Source organism: Xiphophorus couchianus, chromosome 23, assembly GCF_001444195.1.
Source record: "Xiphophorus couchianus chromosome 23, X_couchianus-1.0, whole genome shotgun sequence".
In the NCBI taxonomy this organism is placed as follows: Eukaryota; Metazoa; Chordata; class Actinopteri; order Cyprinodontiformes; family Poeciliidae; genus Xiphophorus; species Xiphophorus couchianus.
The window spans coordinates 4,815,578-4,834,978 of record NC_040250.1 but is presented as its reverse complement, the minus strand read 5'-3'; the positions used below and the strand labels follow the sequence as shown (position 1 = coordinate 4,834,978).

The window sequence follows — 19,401 nt, the reverse complement described above, 5'->3', positions numbered from 1 at the left end:
ATTTGCTTAAAGACAATTCCAACTTTTAGCCTCTAAATTCAAATAAGCTGCTGCTGACTATGGTTTCTGAATGGGAAGCATTTCTCATCCAGCAGCCATTGTGCAGGCATGCATAGAGTTAGTAACAAGTTGCATTTACTCAATTACATTTACTTGAGTCACTTTTAGGATTATTTTTACTATGCTATACTTTTTAATTTTACTTGAATATTATTATGAAGTATTGCTACTCTTGTGCAAAATTTCTGGGTTCTCTACCCACTGAATAAAGAACAAACAAATTTCAACCAAAAATTCACCAGACACAGAAACACACCTGCAGTTTTTGTTAAGGTTTCATATGTTTATAAAAAAAATATTGAAAGAAATTTGATTTGATTTGGAACTAAATGTTCTTTTGCTTGATTTTGTTAATTTTGTTGCTTATATGAATTGTTGACATTTTTGTCCTTAAAATACCGAAAATGTCCACTTAACTTTATATTTTGATCTGTCCGATGATGAAATTTTTAAATGTTAAATGATTGATAATTTGATCAGTTACTCAGTAATTGAGCAGACTTTTTACCAAATACTTTCTTCCTCTTAATTTCTTAGACAACTACTTTTTACTTTTACTCGAGTAACAATATGTTGAAGTAGTGCTACTCTTACTCTCATCATACAGAGGCAAAATTAGCTGCCCAAACATGCTGGAGCTTCGCTTCAGTTGCTAGGTATCGTCTGGAGTTGCTAGGTAACGGTGTAGCTCCCATTGGAGTTTGAAACGGCTAATTTTCTCCCCCCCAAAAAAAGTGAACCTTTCATAATATGTCGCCTTTAAAAAGAAATGTAACATCAGCAGGAGCATCTGAACTCCCCAGATTTAAGTTGTATTATTTTTACTCGAGGTTTTAGTGACGCCCCGACAGGAAAGTGTTAACGAACTACGACAAGGTGCTTCCAGGTAGCAATAAAGCAATTTTACGATCCAGCAGCAGCAGGTTAAACTCTTCCTGGTGGAAGGGCTTCCGTTGCTCTTCTTCCGTTTTCATAATTTTCCATCTTGTGGTTTAATATGAAACAGTTGGAAACCCTTAACATCTCTCGGGACTCAGGAGTTTAATGAATTCCAAACATTCATGTTTGAGGACCGCAGTGCCTCAGATGTTGCTCTTATATCGACATCCTTTGCTTTTGGAAGGAAGCGGAGCATGAAATGCAAATACAATATGAAGAGTTTTAGGATGTCACCTTTTGCTTAAATGCTGAAATCCTTTTAAAATACACACACTCACAAAATGTCTACTTCTGCCACTTCTGCAGGGGCTGGCACCAAGAGCGTGACTGGAGGAAATATTTGAGATTCCCAGGCAGCAGTTTTCCATGCGAACAGCAGCAGACAGACCATATGGGAGCCAGATCTGTTTGTGTGTTTACTGCAGACTTTTATATTTACAGGGCTTAGCAGCTCCTTCTGAAGCAAACACACTCAGTTACAGAAACAAGAGTTGGTTCTCACACAGGGCTTCTGCAAAAACAATCAGGTAGCAACAGAAATTTATCCTTCTCATGTTTTGACTGGATTTCTTACTTTTTTATTAAAAAATATGACATTTGGCATGATTATGATTGTTTCCAGCAGTCTAGAAAATCCTGTGTGTGTGTTCGTGTTTTATGAAATGAAGTTCAGATAAACGTATGGGTAAACATGTTGAAGGGGAAAATCAGATCAGATCCAGTTGTGTCAGCTCATAATTTACTTTCTTCCAGATGTGTATTGTGACATTCCAGAAGCCAAACTCAGAGTTAAATGCATCAACAACTTGGTTTGAACCTCATTTTAAACAGCAAATAATTGAGAACTGTTCTTGCAGCTAAATTTAAACTGTTTTTTACTGGTCCAGCCATAAACACACCCTTCACCCCAAATGATCCTTCCTCTGATCTGATCTGGGAAGTCACAGCTGTACATTCAGTCACTGCAAAAACAAACATAAACAGGACGCATTTCATTCAGTTCTACCTTCAATGTGCTTATTTAACATTGAAACACACATTTATTTTTATAACTTGCCTCATTTTACTGAAGTTTAGCCATGAGACTCATTGTTTTAAAATAAAACAGAAATATAGCACCAAAATCCTGATCTTAGATGATTGTATTAAGAAAAGTTATCATATTTGAGGACCTTTGTGCCATTTTTTAATGCAAAAACACTTTCCTAACTGCAGTTCAGCCACGGATAAATGGTAAAAAATCAATTGTTTGTCTGTTATGTTTTATACAAACTATTTAGGGTTTCTTAAGGCCTTTTCAAATTTTCTCTTTGGACCTTTGATGTTTTTTATTCTCAGTCTAGTCTTTGTATTTGACCAGGAGAGATTTGTTGTATAACAAGCAAGCAACAAAAGGAGCCATTGTTTTGGGGATTTTTAATGTGGAAAACAAAGAAATATCTATCTAAAAAAAACAATAAGAACACTAAATACATTTAAAAAAAACATATAAAAGAGTTTCAAGTCAAAAAGCACAAAAACCAACTTTGTAAACGCAACACTCAGCTATTCTAACCAAGATTGGTAGAAAAGGCCTTCTACCAATCTTGGTAGAAGATTAGTGGAAAAAAGTGGAATATCAACTGGAATGTACTCCGAAGTCGGATTTCCTACTGGGAAACTGAGACATCATTAATATTTCATCAACAGGATTGGATTCCCAAGGCATGTTTCTTAAAAAATGTACCTCCCATGTACTTATCATCTGCTGCAGATAACTTTTTAGCCCCCATTCTTCTTCTTTTGGCCTCCCTCTTCCTCATTTTTTAAACACACACAGCACAAATCTGACCCTACTGAAATTTAAATACTATGTGGTTTGATTGTATAAAGGTTTAAGAAGATGACAGGCTCCTGTTGCAGTTCTGATTTGGCGCTGTAAAAATAAACTCAATATACGGTCCAAAATATGAACATTTCAACAATTCAAAGGTGGACAAAGCAGTTTCCATCCTGCACAGGACATTCTTGTCTGTCTTGACTCTTTGGGAGTGTGAGGAGATCATTTTTTAGTTTTTATTTTACTTTTTTTATGTATAGTTATGTTAAAATTAAGACTTTCACTATAAACAGTTAAAGAGGAAATCAAAGCAACTGAAGGACTAAATTTAGTCTCTGAAGTTGTTTTTCACACGGGTCAAGTTGAAGATCCTTCAGCTGAGGAATTTTTCTCAAAATAAACTCAGCTGGACTCCTTTTTTCCTGAAAGTTGAAAAGCCTGACGGTCGGAGGAGGCCGCCGTGTTTCTCTGGAAAGCTGAACAAACGAGACTGTTTGTTCGTCACAAAGAGAGACGCTGACAGCTGGGGACATTCATTATGCTTTCGCAGACAGGTGTCAGGAAGCCAGGCTTTTGTCTGCACTAACGGAAATGTCAAACTTTGTGGTTCAGCCGCGAAAAATGTACTCTGCTAATTGAATCTTCAGAATAAAGACAAAACACAGACCCTCATCAGCAAGTCTTGGTGCTCAGTAGGAACAGTGCAGGGTTAAAAACAAGGCACATGAGGTTCTTATCTGTCCACAGACTCAAATAGTTTCCCTCCCCAACTACAAAAAGAACTTTTCTCCCTATTTTGACTTCTGGCCTCAAGTATCTGAGGTATATCCGGTACAACAATACCTCATTGTTTGCTTACTGGACGAACATAGAAGCTGCTTTTTAGTCAAGCCAAGATCACATCGTCCCAGAGCCTCGGCCAATTTATTTCATGGAGAAAAGCTCACACTACTGCAGAAAGGATGTAAATACTAAAAATGTTTCCTTCAACGTCATCTGCTGTGTTTTATAACAGGGAGGGTCAAACGTGGCTCAGTTTATGAGTACTTAAATGTGCCATTTATCAAAATTGAAATAAAAACATCATCCTTAATTTATTGTCTATACAACAATTACATTAGCTGCAATTCATATTTACAAAAATTACATTTAATTATTTCACAAATTGATCATTTTATGGTGTTCTTCATATCTGTCAGTCTTGTGCTTTAAAGTTGGTGGGCGGGGCTAACTCTGCTAAAGTCCAGATGATTGGTCTGCAGTTAACGTCCTGTCAGATCAACCAATCAGATGCAGGTTTATTTATTCATTCAAAATGAGAGTTTGGTGAAAACCAAGAACCATCAAATGAAAGCTCATAAAAATATGTAGCTTTCTACACTGAATGAAATTATTTAATATACAATTTTTTTCTTCTAAAAATGTAAATAATACAATTATTATAATTTTTTTTCATTTATTAAAAAATAAATGTATTATTGTATATATTTAGATATTTCGGAGTAACGTTTTGCATAAGTGATGCAATAAATGATCATTTTACTGGATTGTGGCACTTTCATTGTTATATTCCTTTAATGTAGTTTCTTTGGTGTTTGTCTCTTTGTTTTGTTTCATTAAAAAGAAACCCCAAGCTTGTTTTTGGTTTTTCATTCAGTGAAGTTACTCGCAGTGAGTAGAGTCTCCAAAAATTGTATTCAAACAAGAGTAGCAAAAGACAAACTAAAAAAAGAAAAAAAAGCCTCTTAAAAGTACATTTTTTCAAAAAGTTACTCAAATAGATATAACTGAGTAAATGTAACAAGTTACTCTGGCGTATAATTTTGTGTAAGGGAGATATTATTATTGTTAAAAACATTTCTCAGTCTTCCAATGTACTCTATATATAGCTGATCATGGTGCAGAGTAATCTAAAAGTTGTGAAATGTTACAAGAAATCAAGTGGATAAAACTTCATCACTGTAAAGCTTTTTGGTATCAACGAATTGAATTTTCATTCTGCTTTTCAGGTCAGAGTTCAGAAAACTGGATTGGAGTCTTTTCATCTATCAGCCTTCAGATAAGCTGTTTAGTAAAAATCTTTTGTTTGTTGTACTTGGCCCGCAGCATCGGTGGAGTTTTACTGCTTCCCAACAGTAGTTACCTTGTGAGGGGCCTCAGTGTTTGAAGTTAAACATGCAGAACCACAGCGTTGCATAAGAGAACCTGGCATACAGTTCCTGCAAGATTTCTGGAGCCTCTGGGTTGGTTGGACCTCCAGACTGACTCAGTTTCCTGTGGACAAGCTGTGGTTTCCCCTTCCTAACTGTCTTAAGAAACCCCTCAAAAGAGACTTGCATGAGTTTCAGAAAGAACCAAACAAAAACATGCTGAGGCTTCTTGTCTTTATTCATATTCCTGTTGGAGTGCTAGGGAGTTTTCACACCTGGTAGCCTGGTAGATTCGGGTCAACTGAGAACCAAAATTGCAACATTTGTTACATTTTCAGCTAATGCAGTTCACTTTTATACTGGACTGTGTGAAACAAACCAAACTAATGAAAAATTGTTTCACCTCCTCACCTCACCTTGGCTGCACCAAGAAAGTCAAGAAGGAAACAACATGAACACTCGCGAAGATGACATGAGTTCAACTTCCTTCTTCACAAAATATAAACAAAAATGGAGCGGCATCAGATTTTATTGGTTGTAGGATTTCTCTTTTTTGTCTCTGGTAAAAAACCATGAGCCATTTCTCCCTTTAGTGCTAGAATTGTGCATTTGTATTGGTTACATTTACCCAGAATGCCCTGCGCTGTTGTCCGCTTCCTGCTTTTGGAGCGGTCTCCAGTCTGATTGGCGTTCATGTCTGAACAGCACCAAGAGACCGGTAGGCGGACCAGATTTCACTTCTTTGGTCCCTATCAGAGTTTGATTGCACATTCACACCTCCCCAAGCGAACTTTATAGACAAATGAACTACAGTTCAACTAAAGTGAATTAAACATGGCAGGTGTGAATCCACCCAGATTATACATTAACCAGAGTTGGTGAGCTGCAGGGATTTTAAAATATTCTAGATTTATTAACCATCCATCCGTCCGTCTGTCCGTCCGTCCAGTCTTTTTCCAGGTTGCACATTTAAATCCTGGAATTTGGAGAAATGTTTCTCTTGTTCATTTGTCGCAGAGTTTTTGTCTTGAGTTTAAAAAGTGACTAAGAACCATGTCAAACCTTTTAGCTCCAACACCAGAGATTTTTTTGAACAAATGAATTTCCATTAGAGAATCTCTCATTATACTGTCCATGTGTTTCAGATTTTTATATTTTAGTTGGCCTGCTAATTCTGTTTTGTCTATTATAAACTCAGTCTGTGTAAGTCTGAATCTAATCCTCCACACATTCTTCAGACAGACTTCTAGAGAATTGAATCCAGTCAAATATACCAAAATAAATCCTTACTGCTTCGGACTGGATGCTGTAGCTTTAATATTTCACTAATTTGCTGTTTGAAATAGTCTAATCTATGCATTGTTCACAACTAACAACCTAATATCCATGCAGTGATTGATCATAAGCGGCCAGGAAGTCAGCAGACACGTCTCTGCCTCTCCTGGATCACTTTGAATTAGATTCTTCATCCCCAGATGTTTTTGTTTGATGAAGGAGTGGCTCCCTTATGTAAGGGCCACGTGTTGAGCGCTAACCTTGGCCAGCAGCGAACTGCCTCCTCCAGGCGTCAGTAACGACCTGCAGCCTGTCTGTGATGAAAACGAGCCGCTTTGATTTACAGGAGACCACAGATCTGTTTTTCTTGCTTCCAGCAGAGAGTTATTAATAGAAAGCTGCTATATGTATCTGATTTTTCTCAGATTTGTTATCTCAAGAGGAGGAGGAGGCTCTTTTCTGGATGTTGAACTCAGTGATTGCTTTGGTACGATTCCAGGTTTTCTCCTTCCTTTTTAGTAGGTTGTTGCCTAAACATCCTCCTTTTGAATAGCTGCTTGATGTTGACAGGAAGACTGTAAATAGGCCGATACTCTATACCCTGATTTCATTCCTCCATGAATCACCATTGTGCAAATTTCTCGAGTCACACCCTTATTTCTGTACATTTTCTTTCGTCACAGCTAAACTTTCCTGTAGTCTTTTAAGCTGGTCTTGATTAAAGGTTTCCGTCCTCTCCGATTGTCTTTCCAAGTTTTCCCTTGCTGTTTTTCTCAACTAAGGTTCTGTTTTGGGTCTTTATGGGATTTTTTTTATGTTTCATAAAGATATGACTTTCCAATACTGATAATGTGTCAGAGAAAGTTTTTTTTAGGCCTAATACTTCTTCTTTTCACCTCTGCTTTCTTTATTTTGTTAAACACACAATATCCTGATATGGAGCATACAGAAACAGTGAAACAGCCTCCTAAAAGCTCCCCAATCATAAACATTTGAAGACTTTCAGAAAGTTGAGTTTTGTTTGTACAGGAACAAATGTGAGATATCAAAAGATAATGCTGGATAGTTTTAATAAGTTGCCTTTTAAATATTTAAATCATTCCTGTCTAGCAAATATCCAATAAAAGAGGGAAACCAAATTAACCCTTTTAAAAATGTTTTTATGAAAACTATGCTGCAACAGACTCCAAATACCAGAATGCTTGTGCTGGAAAATATCTAATGTTCTTACCAGCTACATATAAAACAGAGTCATCAGCATACATCTGAAAACCTGCATTTGGACATAAATGTGTCAAATTGTTTATTCATATAAACTGAACAGAAGTGGGAGAAGAACCAAGCCTTGGGGTACACCTGTAATAAAGTCTCACCACATATAGTCATATTCAATCAATTGGAATATTTAAAATGTTTTTCAGTAACTCAATTGTGAAACACATTATATAGTTTAATTACACACAAACCAATGTTTTCAAACCTTTCTTACTGCTAAATAAGAAAGGCTGTATTTCTTAAATAATTTGTCTTTTTTATTTACAGTAACTTCTATCAGCAGTTATCAGAACCTCTGTCAACCAATTAAAAAAACTATAAACTAAACATTCAATTTTAGCAAATTACTCAATTGGAGATTATTCAATTTGATTAAATAAATTTGAAAATATTAATATTGTTCCTAAAACAAAAAGCTTGTTCATAAGATTTTTGCACTGTGGCACTGAAACTGCAGCAAATCTGAAAGTTAAGCAGGTATATTAAATGCAAAATACAAGTTTTACATGTCTTTGCAAAGTGCTTCCTGCTCTTACGGACACTTTTTCACTGTGACATCATGCTGTAATTGTGCATTAATGAAGGTTTTATCATGACTCAGCAGTAAACAGCTGCGTGTGTAACCAGTTCAAGAGTCACTCAGATGGTGAGAAACAACCGGCGCTCATGTCGAGACCTTGGCACTTCTGTCTGTCATTAGGCGGAAAAACAACTGTTTTATGAGCTGCTGTGTTAAAATTACCTGTCTCACTTGTATGCAGCAGCAGTGATCCGATGTCCTGCAGCAGGAATGTTGCAGAGGGTCATCATGATTCAGACAGAGTCAGAAGTAAAGTTGGCTCATAAGGGGGCAAAAGACATTTAATCCCAATCTGATGGGTTAAAGAAGAAGTTTAAATGATGTCTAAATTAATTTTAGACCAATAAGATTTAGTCTGACTTTATTGACTGTGATATGACTAAAAACAAAAAAATGTTATACAAAGAAAATAAACTTAAAATAAAATCGAACAAAAGAAGAATCGTGTCACATTTATGTGCCTGGGAAACATTAAGTTACAGATAACTAATTAAAAGTTTCTATGCTGCATGGAAGACCTTAAAATATTAAAGAATAATCAAAGATTTGCATGATGCCAGTGGTATCCAAACTTTTTGCCTCTGGGGCCAAAACTGGCACATATAAGCTTCTGGAGGGCCACAAAATTCAATAAATAAAAAATGCTAAAATTTGTTTACTGTGATTTTCTGCTCAACAATAAACTTTTTTTTATTTATGAAATATGTACAGTACAGACCAAACGTTTGGACATGACTGTGTGTCCAAACCTTTGGTCTGTACTGTATGCCATGTTAGAAAAACAAACAATTTCAAATTGTTTTCGGTTTTGTTGGCACGGTTTTTACTATTCCTGACTTGTAACCAGGGGCCGAACAAAATCCTTTCAAAGGACACAAATGGCCCCCGGGCCACACTTTGGACACCCCTGCCCTGTGCTGTTTGAATATAGAATTTGCTAACTTGTGCATATTGTGAAGACAAACATGTTCTTTCTTTGGGTTATTAACAACAGCACACAGTAAATATCACCATTCATAGAGTGAACTTTGGATCATATTAAATTTTACTCTTTTATCACTCTGACTGCTCAGCAGCAGCCGGTCAGCTGTAAAACAATCATGTAAGCTGGAGTTTCCAGAGAACATTATGCTGTATTTACAGACCATAAACCAGCAGCTTATCTGCTCTCCCAACAGATGCAGCAGCAGGATGTTGTCTTTCATAGTGGATTTTAAAATAAAGTCACATTTTATTTCTACTGCAGTGTTTAAGGATTGTATTTATCTAATTTAATCCAATATTTCTACTGTTTTCTGGCTTTTTTCCTCATATTTCCAAGCCTCATTATGTGTATGGCATCATGTCTGATGAACAAATATTTGCAAAATCTTACAAAAAATGAAAACTCGTTGCATCCACCCTTGCCTACTTCTATCAAAATCCCTCCCTTCAAAGGACTGAGTAAAGTTAAAGTTTAGGTGTACCTTCCACCTTAAACCTTCAACATTAAAATGTGGCTATTGAGAAAGATTTCAAAAAGTCTTACAGCTGAATTTGTTCAGGCGTGTCTTGGTTTGCAGCTCGAATCAGAATAAAGAGAGACATGAATTAGTGCCCTAAAGAGGAAAATCAGACAGCATGGCTTTACAGTTGCCTAAAGTCAAGCATTTGCAGTGAGAGTACCCATAATTACAGGTCTAATCAAAGTCCAAAGATAGCATCACATGAAGCTGCATGTGTGCTCATGGCTGCATTTACCGAGTCTAAAATGCAAAATCTAACAAACTCGCCGAGGTTGTTCTGTTGTTGCATATGTTGCTGCAATGCCTTTTGTCATTTTTTTATTGCTTCTCATCAAATTTTAACCCTGAAAAACTGATATTTTTAAATAAAATGTGACCAAATTTAACAGAAGTTCACAGTTATGAAACCAGAAAAGTTTATCACATGCTAGTTTAATAAATCTTTACCTGCAAGACAAAGAAGAACAATATCAGCATTGTTCTTGATCATAAACGGAAACATTCCCTGATTAACGTCTTTACAGCAGAACTAAATATATTCTTAAAAATTACTGTTCTTGACCTACGTATGTCAAATAAATTTATTTAAATGGATACATTGACTATCCACAGATTTGATGGCTTAGACCTTTGTCTTTTCTTGCTCTTTTTAAAGACTGTGATGAGATGTTAATATTGTTCTGGATGCATCGTTTTGGCAGAGCAAAGCTATTGTGACTTTATTAAGAAATCCTTTGGGTCAACACTATGAACAAGGATCCATTAAAAAGCTTAAATCACAGAATGAAGGTTAACCTGCAAATGGGATAATTGTTAGAGTTAATTAAACATGATATGCTCTCTTTATTTAGAACAAAACAAAGAAAACAAAAACGAGAATGCATACGTACATGTACAAATTAAAATTAATTTTGAAAAATATTTTGCAACATAAGAATCAGTCAATTTAGCTGCTGTATTTGTTGAGAAAGAAGTGAGAAGTTTACACTTTTTTTAATCTCCACCCCTCTTACATAGTAAAACACAATATATATTCCTGTATTATTTTACTATTTATATATATTCTTCGGCTTCCATAAAGCTAGCTATTCAGAAATATAATAAACAGCAAACAATTGTTTACTAGGAATAAGATGTGAGGCTATGTCATCTAAATGGGATGAATAAATAAAATAACTTATTGTTGTGCTGCAACAAAGGGTTATAAAATAATTACTAAATTGCACTTATGTTGAAACCATTTCTTATTTTAACTATAGCTGTGCTTTTTATGACTTTTTTGCATAAATATTTAGTAGATTATTAAAAATATTTGCATAACTTTATTTTATTTTTTATAATATGTACAAAAAAGTTATTTACGTATTTAAATATTATGTTGTGTTGCTTTTTTTGTCCCTCCAATGTTGTGTACTCTTCATCCTCCTCCTCCTCCTCCTCTTCTGTGGGCGGGTTGGTTGGTTGGTGGGATTGGCTTTATGACTCGCCTCCTCTGTTGTAAATAAAGTCTCCACACACTCACCATCCACTCCCACATCCACACGCTGCTTCCCGCTGAGCTGTCACTGGAAACGCCGCTTCACGCTGCGCGTCCAGCTGCGCTCGCATCTGATCCGGGACCGGAGCCTTTAAAAGCCGGTACAGAACTGACCGGGGACCACGAACCGGGGAGAAAAAGAGAGAAACATGGCTTCTGAACATAAAGAGAGCTCTGGACTGTCCGATGACCAACTCCGAATACTGGAGGAAAATTTCAGAACCAACAGACATCCAGAGGGGACGAGCCTCATGCTGATCGCTGCAGAGGTCGGAGTGTCAGAGGAGGACGTAGAGGTGAGACTTACGTTTCAACTTCAATGCAAATATATTATAATCTATTTGTTTAAACCGTGTATATCTCCATTTTATAACAACAGAATAAAAAAAGTGCTACTGATTCATAGGGTATCTTTTAAGTACTTTTTTGTTGGCACTAAGAGTTTTCAGACTGATAGATTAATTTTTAAGGAAGTTTTAAGCTTTCCTTAAAAATGCAGACAAACATATGAAACATTAAGATGCAAATATTAAGATGCAAATGTAATCTTTAACTTCACCTTCCAGTTGTTCATTTGTGGAAAGTCTGTGATTGAGAGCTGCAGTAAACAGCTGGTTTAGCGCTGAATTAAATAACCTGAAAGTGTCTGCACATCTTAGGCTTTCAGAGCTGAGAAACACAGAAACTAAATGCTGCCACACCTTGTTTCTGGTTCTGAGAAAAGAGAGTAAGCAGGTCTCTGATGATCTAGATGCTAAACCCCAGGCTTACACTTCCCAAGCACTTCTGAAATATATTTTAAACTAAGATCCGTACGTTTAGACCAATATAGCAAGATTTCCAATTCTACCTGATTCTAGTTGGGAACAGAAGCAACAACTTCTACTTTTTGGGATTAAGCTGGAGGAAATTCTGACCTTTTGCAGGTACTATGCCTGTTGTAGTATAAAGTTGTATCATCGGCATATACAGTGTATGTAGTCAACTTGTTTTATTAAGTGGATATGCTAAATACAAAGTGACCCGAGAACATACCCTTGAGGAACTCCACAACTGATTAATGTTCTCCCTAAGTTAAAATTACAACATAATGACAAAACATATTATTATCAAATAGAACCTGAACCAGTTTAGCACACATATACAATACATGAAAAAATCTGTAAAACTGAGTAAATAAAGGCAGAATTTCTGGATGTTAATATCACATTTTTTGGTATTTGATCTTCAAATTAAATATGAGCTGAAATGTTTAAAGGAGTTAATGTCACTATGTCATGTTGTTGAACCTTTGAAGTGAAGTCGATGAGCATTCTGAGACAAGCATAAGCATATCAAAGCTTCACGTGAGAAGTTTTGACTTTTGTTTTTCTTGTATAAAATGAGACTACTACACTTGTCAAGTTGATTTGTTTGCCATTTGGTCACAGCAGAGTTGAATATCCTGCTAAAGCATATTAATTTGTAGGGTGGATTCGGGTTTAAGAAACTTGTCAAACAGAGTTAGCTGTCACTGAGGGTGTGTCTACATTGTTTTGGTTGACTGCATTATGACTTTCAGTCACAGGCCACTGCTGTGCTGACGTACATTAATCACACACACAGTAACGTAGCTGTGCTGTCACTTAATGCTCCCTACAGCCAGATCAAAGTCCATTCATGATAAGAATAGTAACATTTTCAGGGTTTTGAACAGTTTAAACCCTGATATACTCTGACGCAAAATTCGTAAGCAGGCATAGATTTTTCTGTTCAACAGAGAAGCATAATAAAAAATCAGTAGTGTCAAATTCATCTCTAGATATACTTTTAAAAACAGAGCAATTTATTCAAAGAATAAATGATGATTCAAAGAATGAAACATTTTTTAAATAGTTTGTTAGGCACAAAGTGAATATCAGAAATAACATGTCACTTTATTACCTCCTTCTCCAACATGCGAACCCTCCCATCTCCCACCCATCTGAGAAATTCCTTCAGCTTTCTGTCAAGCCTTTGCATCTGTCTTATCAGTTCCCAGATGTGAAGTTTCAGAGCCTCAGTTAGAGCACAGTGAAGAAAACCTCAGATGAATCATAGAATAACTATTGGGAATCCGTCTGATTGAGCTGACCCAGGTTCAGGTGTGTTTCAGGCAAATTTCTGCCTGTAGTTGAAGAGACACAACTCTGACATGGCAACTAAACGAGTGTTTCACCAAACAATCACTTGCATACTTCAGGCGTGATGTCTTTGTACGTCAACCCAACAAACCAGTTGCACCAGCTTTAGTTATGGTGTGGTTTATATAAGCAGAAAGACAAACAAGCATATTTCAGCATGTTGTTATTTTTCTGTTCATTCAAAGTTCTGGAAAGACTTTATAATGGAGGAGCTACGGCTTGTTTTTCCACATCTGGTTTGGTCTAGATTTGGTTTGGTCACAGTGCGCCCCTAAGATCAAATATCAGCCAACAGCTTAAATTCAAATTCACATTTTTCACTTTTTTAACATCCATTTGAATCTCAACAAGTTGTAAAAACAGCCCAAAAAAAAAAGCCTTAAAAAACATCCATCTGTTCTTTTTATAATAAGTGAGCGTTTTTTGGTGCCGTTTTAAAAACCTCATGATTTTTAAGTCACAATCAACGGAAACTGCATTGTTACCTAGCAACCCCAGGCAAGCCCAGCCCGTCACCTAGCAACCAAGCAGAGCTCCAACAAAAATAAAATCACCATCTCTTTTTTGCCAAAGAAAAAATCTAATTTGCCAAAAAAATGACATAAGTTGTCATTTTAGGAAGGCGGCAATATCCAAAATAAAATAATAATAATAATAATAATAATTTAAAAAAGCAATAAATAAAATAAAAACCAAAACCAAACACAAATGAAACCATAAATATGTTTGATTATGAAGCATTTGCTTCATAGGTTCTTCAAAAAATATGAATGATTAGGCAAAAATTCCAGTGAGGACTTTTGGGATTATCAAGCTCATTTTAATCTATTATGTAGTTAATTGATTTATTGCTTATACAGACATTATTCCTGACATCACTCGTTTTTTTCTTATTTTATTCATATTTTACCTCACCTGTAGTCATAAAATGTAAACTGTGACCCACAGAGGGAGATCCTGGAAACCTGCATAAATAATGCACTTCCTGACGCCTTGAAGGAAGTCAGCTGCAGAGACTCAATTTGCATAAATGAGTTGAAAAAACACTGATTTAATCAGTTTTGTGTTGCCAAGGAAACCTACTAGATCGGTTGAGAGAGTAAAAAAATAAGTTTTCTCGGCTCTAAATAATCTTAATTTAGTCTTTTGCTGTTGTGCATCTGTGAAGTATTTATATGATGAAGTTAAAAAACACAAAATCTTAGCAAGTTTTTTTTCTATTTTTTAGTGCAAGTATCTTAGTATGCTTGAAATAAGACAAAACTAAATTAAAAGTAGCTTTTCAGCAAGATATAGGAGCTTGTTTTAAGTAAACAGTTTCTTACTTCCCCTGGCAGATTATTTCTCCTGTAACAAAACATTTATCCCATGTTATAAGTGAAATAATCTGCCAATGGAACTAATACGTTTTCCTCAATATTAAGGAATTATTGACTTAAAACAAACTGCTATGTCTCACTGAATACTTGTAAGTTAGTTTTGTCTTATTTCTATTGTACTAAGACATTTTCACTAGAAACTAGACCAAAAATACTTGGTGAGATTTTGTGTTTTTGAAATCAAGAGCTGGTTTGGTCATCGTTGTGACATTTTATTGCAGCAGTTGACTTCCTTTTTACACGAGCATGCCCTATGATGTGTTCTAGAATATCTTTCTAAAGTCATAAAAATAAGTAATTTAAGAAAAAAATACAGCTCTGTGACACATTTAGTTTTATTTTTGAGCCACTAGGGAAAACACTAATAAGAAAACTGCTGCAGGATTGGCACAAAAATGTAAATATAAAGGTTTGTTTTGTTGCAGTTTTCTCTTTTCTCTAATGAATCAATACATTTAGGTAAGGAAGGATATTTCCATTATCCAATTACAATACAGTATCACTGTTGCATAAATGAAAAGTCTGGTATTGATTAGCTGCGATCCCTTTAAAAAAAGATAAATGTAAGAAAGGAAAAGCTTAGAAAATTTAAAAAAACATAACACGGAAAACTTAAAACCACTAATACTACCAGGCCTAATCTTCAACCTATTACATCAGAAACATTTAATTATGTGGCCAGGGAGGCTTGTAATCCAACCCTTTCTGTGTTTCCATTCACTGTACACAAAGGTGGGAGGCTGAGCTGACGGGGAAGCCCGGTCCAGGCAGGATGAGGTAAAGGTCTGGCCCGTCATCAAAAGACCCGACTTAACTCCTCTTTTCCTCCTGCCACCCCTCCTGTACAGGGTTTTGTGTTTGTTAACAAAGCAAGCATTTGGGGAAGGTTTAGCTAAAGGAACCCAACCCAACCACCACTCCCATTTCACATTAATTATATTTACGTGTTCTGGCCTCTGTGGTGCAATGTTTAAACTCTGGCACAAATCTTCTTGTTTGCTGCAGCATTAGAGTTGACTTATGTAATTCAGTGCAAACCATGTAGCAAAAAAAAAAAAAAAAAAATCCAAAATCACTACTTCAAGGCTAAAGTTTGCTGCTGGAGTTTATAAAAAGTAAAGTAAAGTGCGAAGGCAGCTATTTGCACTTGAAAGAGCAGGACTGCACAGTTGGAGACTATTCGGGAATTGCTTTGGGGGCTTGCGTTAGTGTTATTCCCAAGTGACTTTCAAAAGAGAACTTTGTGTGTTTTCAGTACAAAACGTGGAAAATGTCCCGCCTGTGAGACGCACAGCTCAAACAACCAGTCTTCTGTCAGAGAGCTGTATCCCTCCTTTCCTCTTGGCGTTATCAAGATTACGTCAGCGGTGCTTTGAATCCCTTGACAACGTGAACTGCAGAATAGCAATGCAGTAGGTCAAGGGTGTATGTTGAGGCTCTGCACAATCATCCTCTGGTCAGAGTTTAATGGGACACTTACTGGCTGAGTGGTCAGAGTGCAACAACTGTTGGACTAAAGCTCACAATCTGCAGTTTACAACGCATTTTAGATTCAACAAATGGAACACCAGTTTCCTGAGTTCAGTACAAGCGACTATTAAATTTGTATACATTTGTGAATATTAATGCCATACTGATGAACATACTATGTTAAATATTCAGTAAAAAAAACAAAACAAAACATAAATGTAGGAATTGTAAAGGAAGAATAATTATTAAAAACTTTAGACAAATCGTTTGGCTCGTCTTCTTCCTTAAAACCCAGGTCCTCTCAGCGGGCAGGGCAGCCGCTAGAAAGTGGAACCACCACACTGCGCGTTGACGTCACAGATCACAGAGTTTAATCTCATACAAAGCAATCGACAACAAAGCTGCAGAGGAACAGAGATATGCATTTTTCTCATAAAATAAAGACACACAAGGGGAGACAAAACAAACACGAAACAAAGACAAACAGCAAAGACGTCTTTGGAGAGAGAGCCAATGCAAAAAAGCAAAAAGATGGCAACTTTCTGACAATTTAGTGATGACACTAAATTTTATACTGAGTGGGTGTTTTCCTATTTAATTTATGCATTCTAGGCGTTCCTCTTGTTGGCCAACTGGAAACTCCCAGAGAAACTTGGACACTCCCCTCAATCTACGCAAAGATCAAAGGACCATCTGCCTTCTACCAAAACAAAAGAGCGGATAGCTGATTTCTGCGCTCTGACCGCTCTGACCCCCCGTGGCTCCCACGGTCATTCTGAGTACAGAACGATCCTGAGATAAGACCTCACAGATACCTGAGAAATCTAACGTCCCTGTCTCCCAAGGAAAATGCTAATTTTATGGTTTCGCCTGTGGCCCGGCCTCACAGTGGGGGTCCCATTGAGAGATCTCCCTTAATCTGCATTTGGTTCCTGTGTCTCTGAATACTTACCCATCTGGTTTAGTTTTAAATGCTTAACACAAACCTGTTCAAAATAAGAGTGTTCCATATATCTTTTAAGATTAACTGTATTAAGCATTAAAAATAATCATATTTCCTTAACAGAATACTGTAAATTTTGCAGATGTCAGTTTGTCAGTAAACTAACACATAAAAAACACAAAATGTACTGTTAGCTAAAGCAAATGGAAAATAAAATGCAAAAGAAAAAAGTTACATTGTTGTAACATAAATGTGATAATTGTTAATGCTAAGTTATGCAAAAATGTAAATGTTTAATGTCATCTTTGAACAAATTGACCACAAATTCAATGCAAATATTACCATACCAAACTTTTACCGCTAACTGTCTCATTTCCTTAACATAAATCTAAATGTTATCAAGCTAACATGCACAGGATGAACCTGCTGCCCATAAATATGACTATTTCTACAGTGCTAACATGCTAAAACCTAAGTGCTAATTAAAACCTTTCCATAACATGAATGTTACTATGCTAACATTAGCGTACTAAAAAGAGGCTATTTTTAGCATTAGCCTAATGGCAATTTTCAACAAACAATATTTTAATGTGAGCGTAAAATGCAATGACTAAGATGTTGATAGGCTATTTCTCACCATGTTAATGTACTCAGATTGTTGCAATTATGATATAACTTAATAAAGACTAAACACAAACTGGCTATCAAAACTTTTTGTTTTATTTTCAATCAAGGGCAACCGTGTTCAAATTAAAGGCATGTTTTTCAGTCATTTAAACAAATATTTTGCAGCTTTATGTTTCCTGTGTAGTGTTTGCTTAGTTCATGTGACTTTCTTCAATGGCTGAATCAGAAACAAACTGATTAGGTTTCCAGTTTGGGAATCGTATTCACCTTGTTCTCAGGTTCGATTATTATTGTTTGCGTTCAAAAGCAGCATGAGGCCTCTGGATAAAAATCAGTTTAGAAAAAACCTAAATTCATTAGTTGGCAGCACATCAAGTCCAATCGTGTAGCTATCATGTCATTGCTATAGATTTCAGTGTGAAGAGTTACGTCCTTGTTCTGGCTGTTCAGGCTCTGCAGCCTTAGCACCCTTGGAAAAAACACTGCAACCTGCTTTAACAACGTCCTCACTCTGTTTCTCTCCCACAGAAATGGTTCAGGCTGCGCATGGCAAAATGGAGGAAAGAGCAGGGTCTACCACCAACAATTGGATCAGTGTTGGACTGAGATTTTCTGACCTCCTTCTGATGCACAAACTCTTCTTAGCTGACCTTCTTCCTCCTAAACGGGCTGACCAACCTTTTCTCTTCGCCTCACCATGTGTCCATCCCTCCTTTTTGTATCTACGAAGCTCCTTTGTCTTTGCAGAATATGAAGTTGTTGGTGTGCCATTGTAACTGCCTTGTTTACATAAATAAACATGATGTTATTGTAAGTGGAAGGAATTTGCTTTTACATTTGACAGGATGTAGCAAGATTATACAATGGAGGGTGGATGAAGTGCTTGCTTTTGTTTTTTAGTTGGTCTCAGCAGTAAAACGACGTCAGAGAATCTCTGCTTTACAATAGATATGAAACATATGTGGTTTAATCTGGAATGTTACCATGGAGACAGTGAGGGAAACAATGGGTTAAACCAGTGCAGGTGATGTAATTTGTTCCCTTTATTCCCTAAAGCTAGCATCTGTGTCTTAATGTTGCACTCCTTCCTCATATTTGTTATGTTTTGATTCCTTTTTTATTGCTGTTTTTAGTTTTTATTTTTGTACAGCTCTTTGGTCAGCTGTACATGTTATTGCTATGTTGTATTTTAAGTGCTTTAGAAATAAAGTATGGAAAAGTCTGAATACTGTAAAAAAGGATATGGAAATGTTCATTAAATATTTATCATTCTTAGGTCAGTTCTGCCTATTTTGAGCTGTTTCATTTAATTTTATTTACTCATTTATTTAACCGGGACAATGCACACAAACAGGACAGAATAAGTCTGTAACTGATGCATTCCACCAAGAGCATATAGCTGCAGCTGATTCGCAACTCCAGTCCTTGAAAAACATTTCTATACATGAAAATACATATCAATCAAAATACAATAAAATATGTACATTATATCACTTTAAGTCCCAATAAGCTGCTGCTGGTCACGCCACCCCAACTCAAGATTTACAATCACATGTGAAAATAACTGCAAACAGATGATCAGTTATACAGTAACACAGCTTTGAAAAGCAGAAGTAGAGTCTCCTGCACAATCAACAAGAATGCAGCCAAAACACTGTTTTCCAGCAGCCATTGTACAGT

The 19,401-nt window shown here is 36.2% G+C and overlaps 1 protein-coding gene across 1 annotated transcript; it reads left to right on the top strand.

The window, feature by feature from the left end:
* The first annotated feature begins 11,120 nt into the window (after positions 1-11,120).
* Positions 11,121-19,001, top strand: hopx (HOP homeobox). The gene is made up of 2 exons (XM_028009170.1): positions 11,121-11,436; positions 18,250-19,001. Exons 1-2 carry the CDS (start codon positions 11,290-11,292, stop codon positions 18,325-18,327), a joined length of 225 nt encoding a protein of 74 aa, XP_027864971.1. The 5' UTR covers positions 11,121-11,289; the 3' UTR covers positions 18,328-19,001.
* The last annotated feature ends 400 nt before the right edge of the window (positions 19,002-19,401 follow it).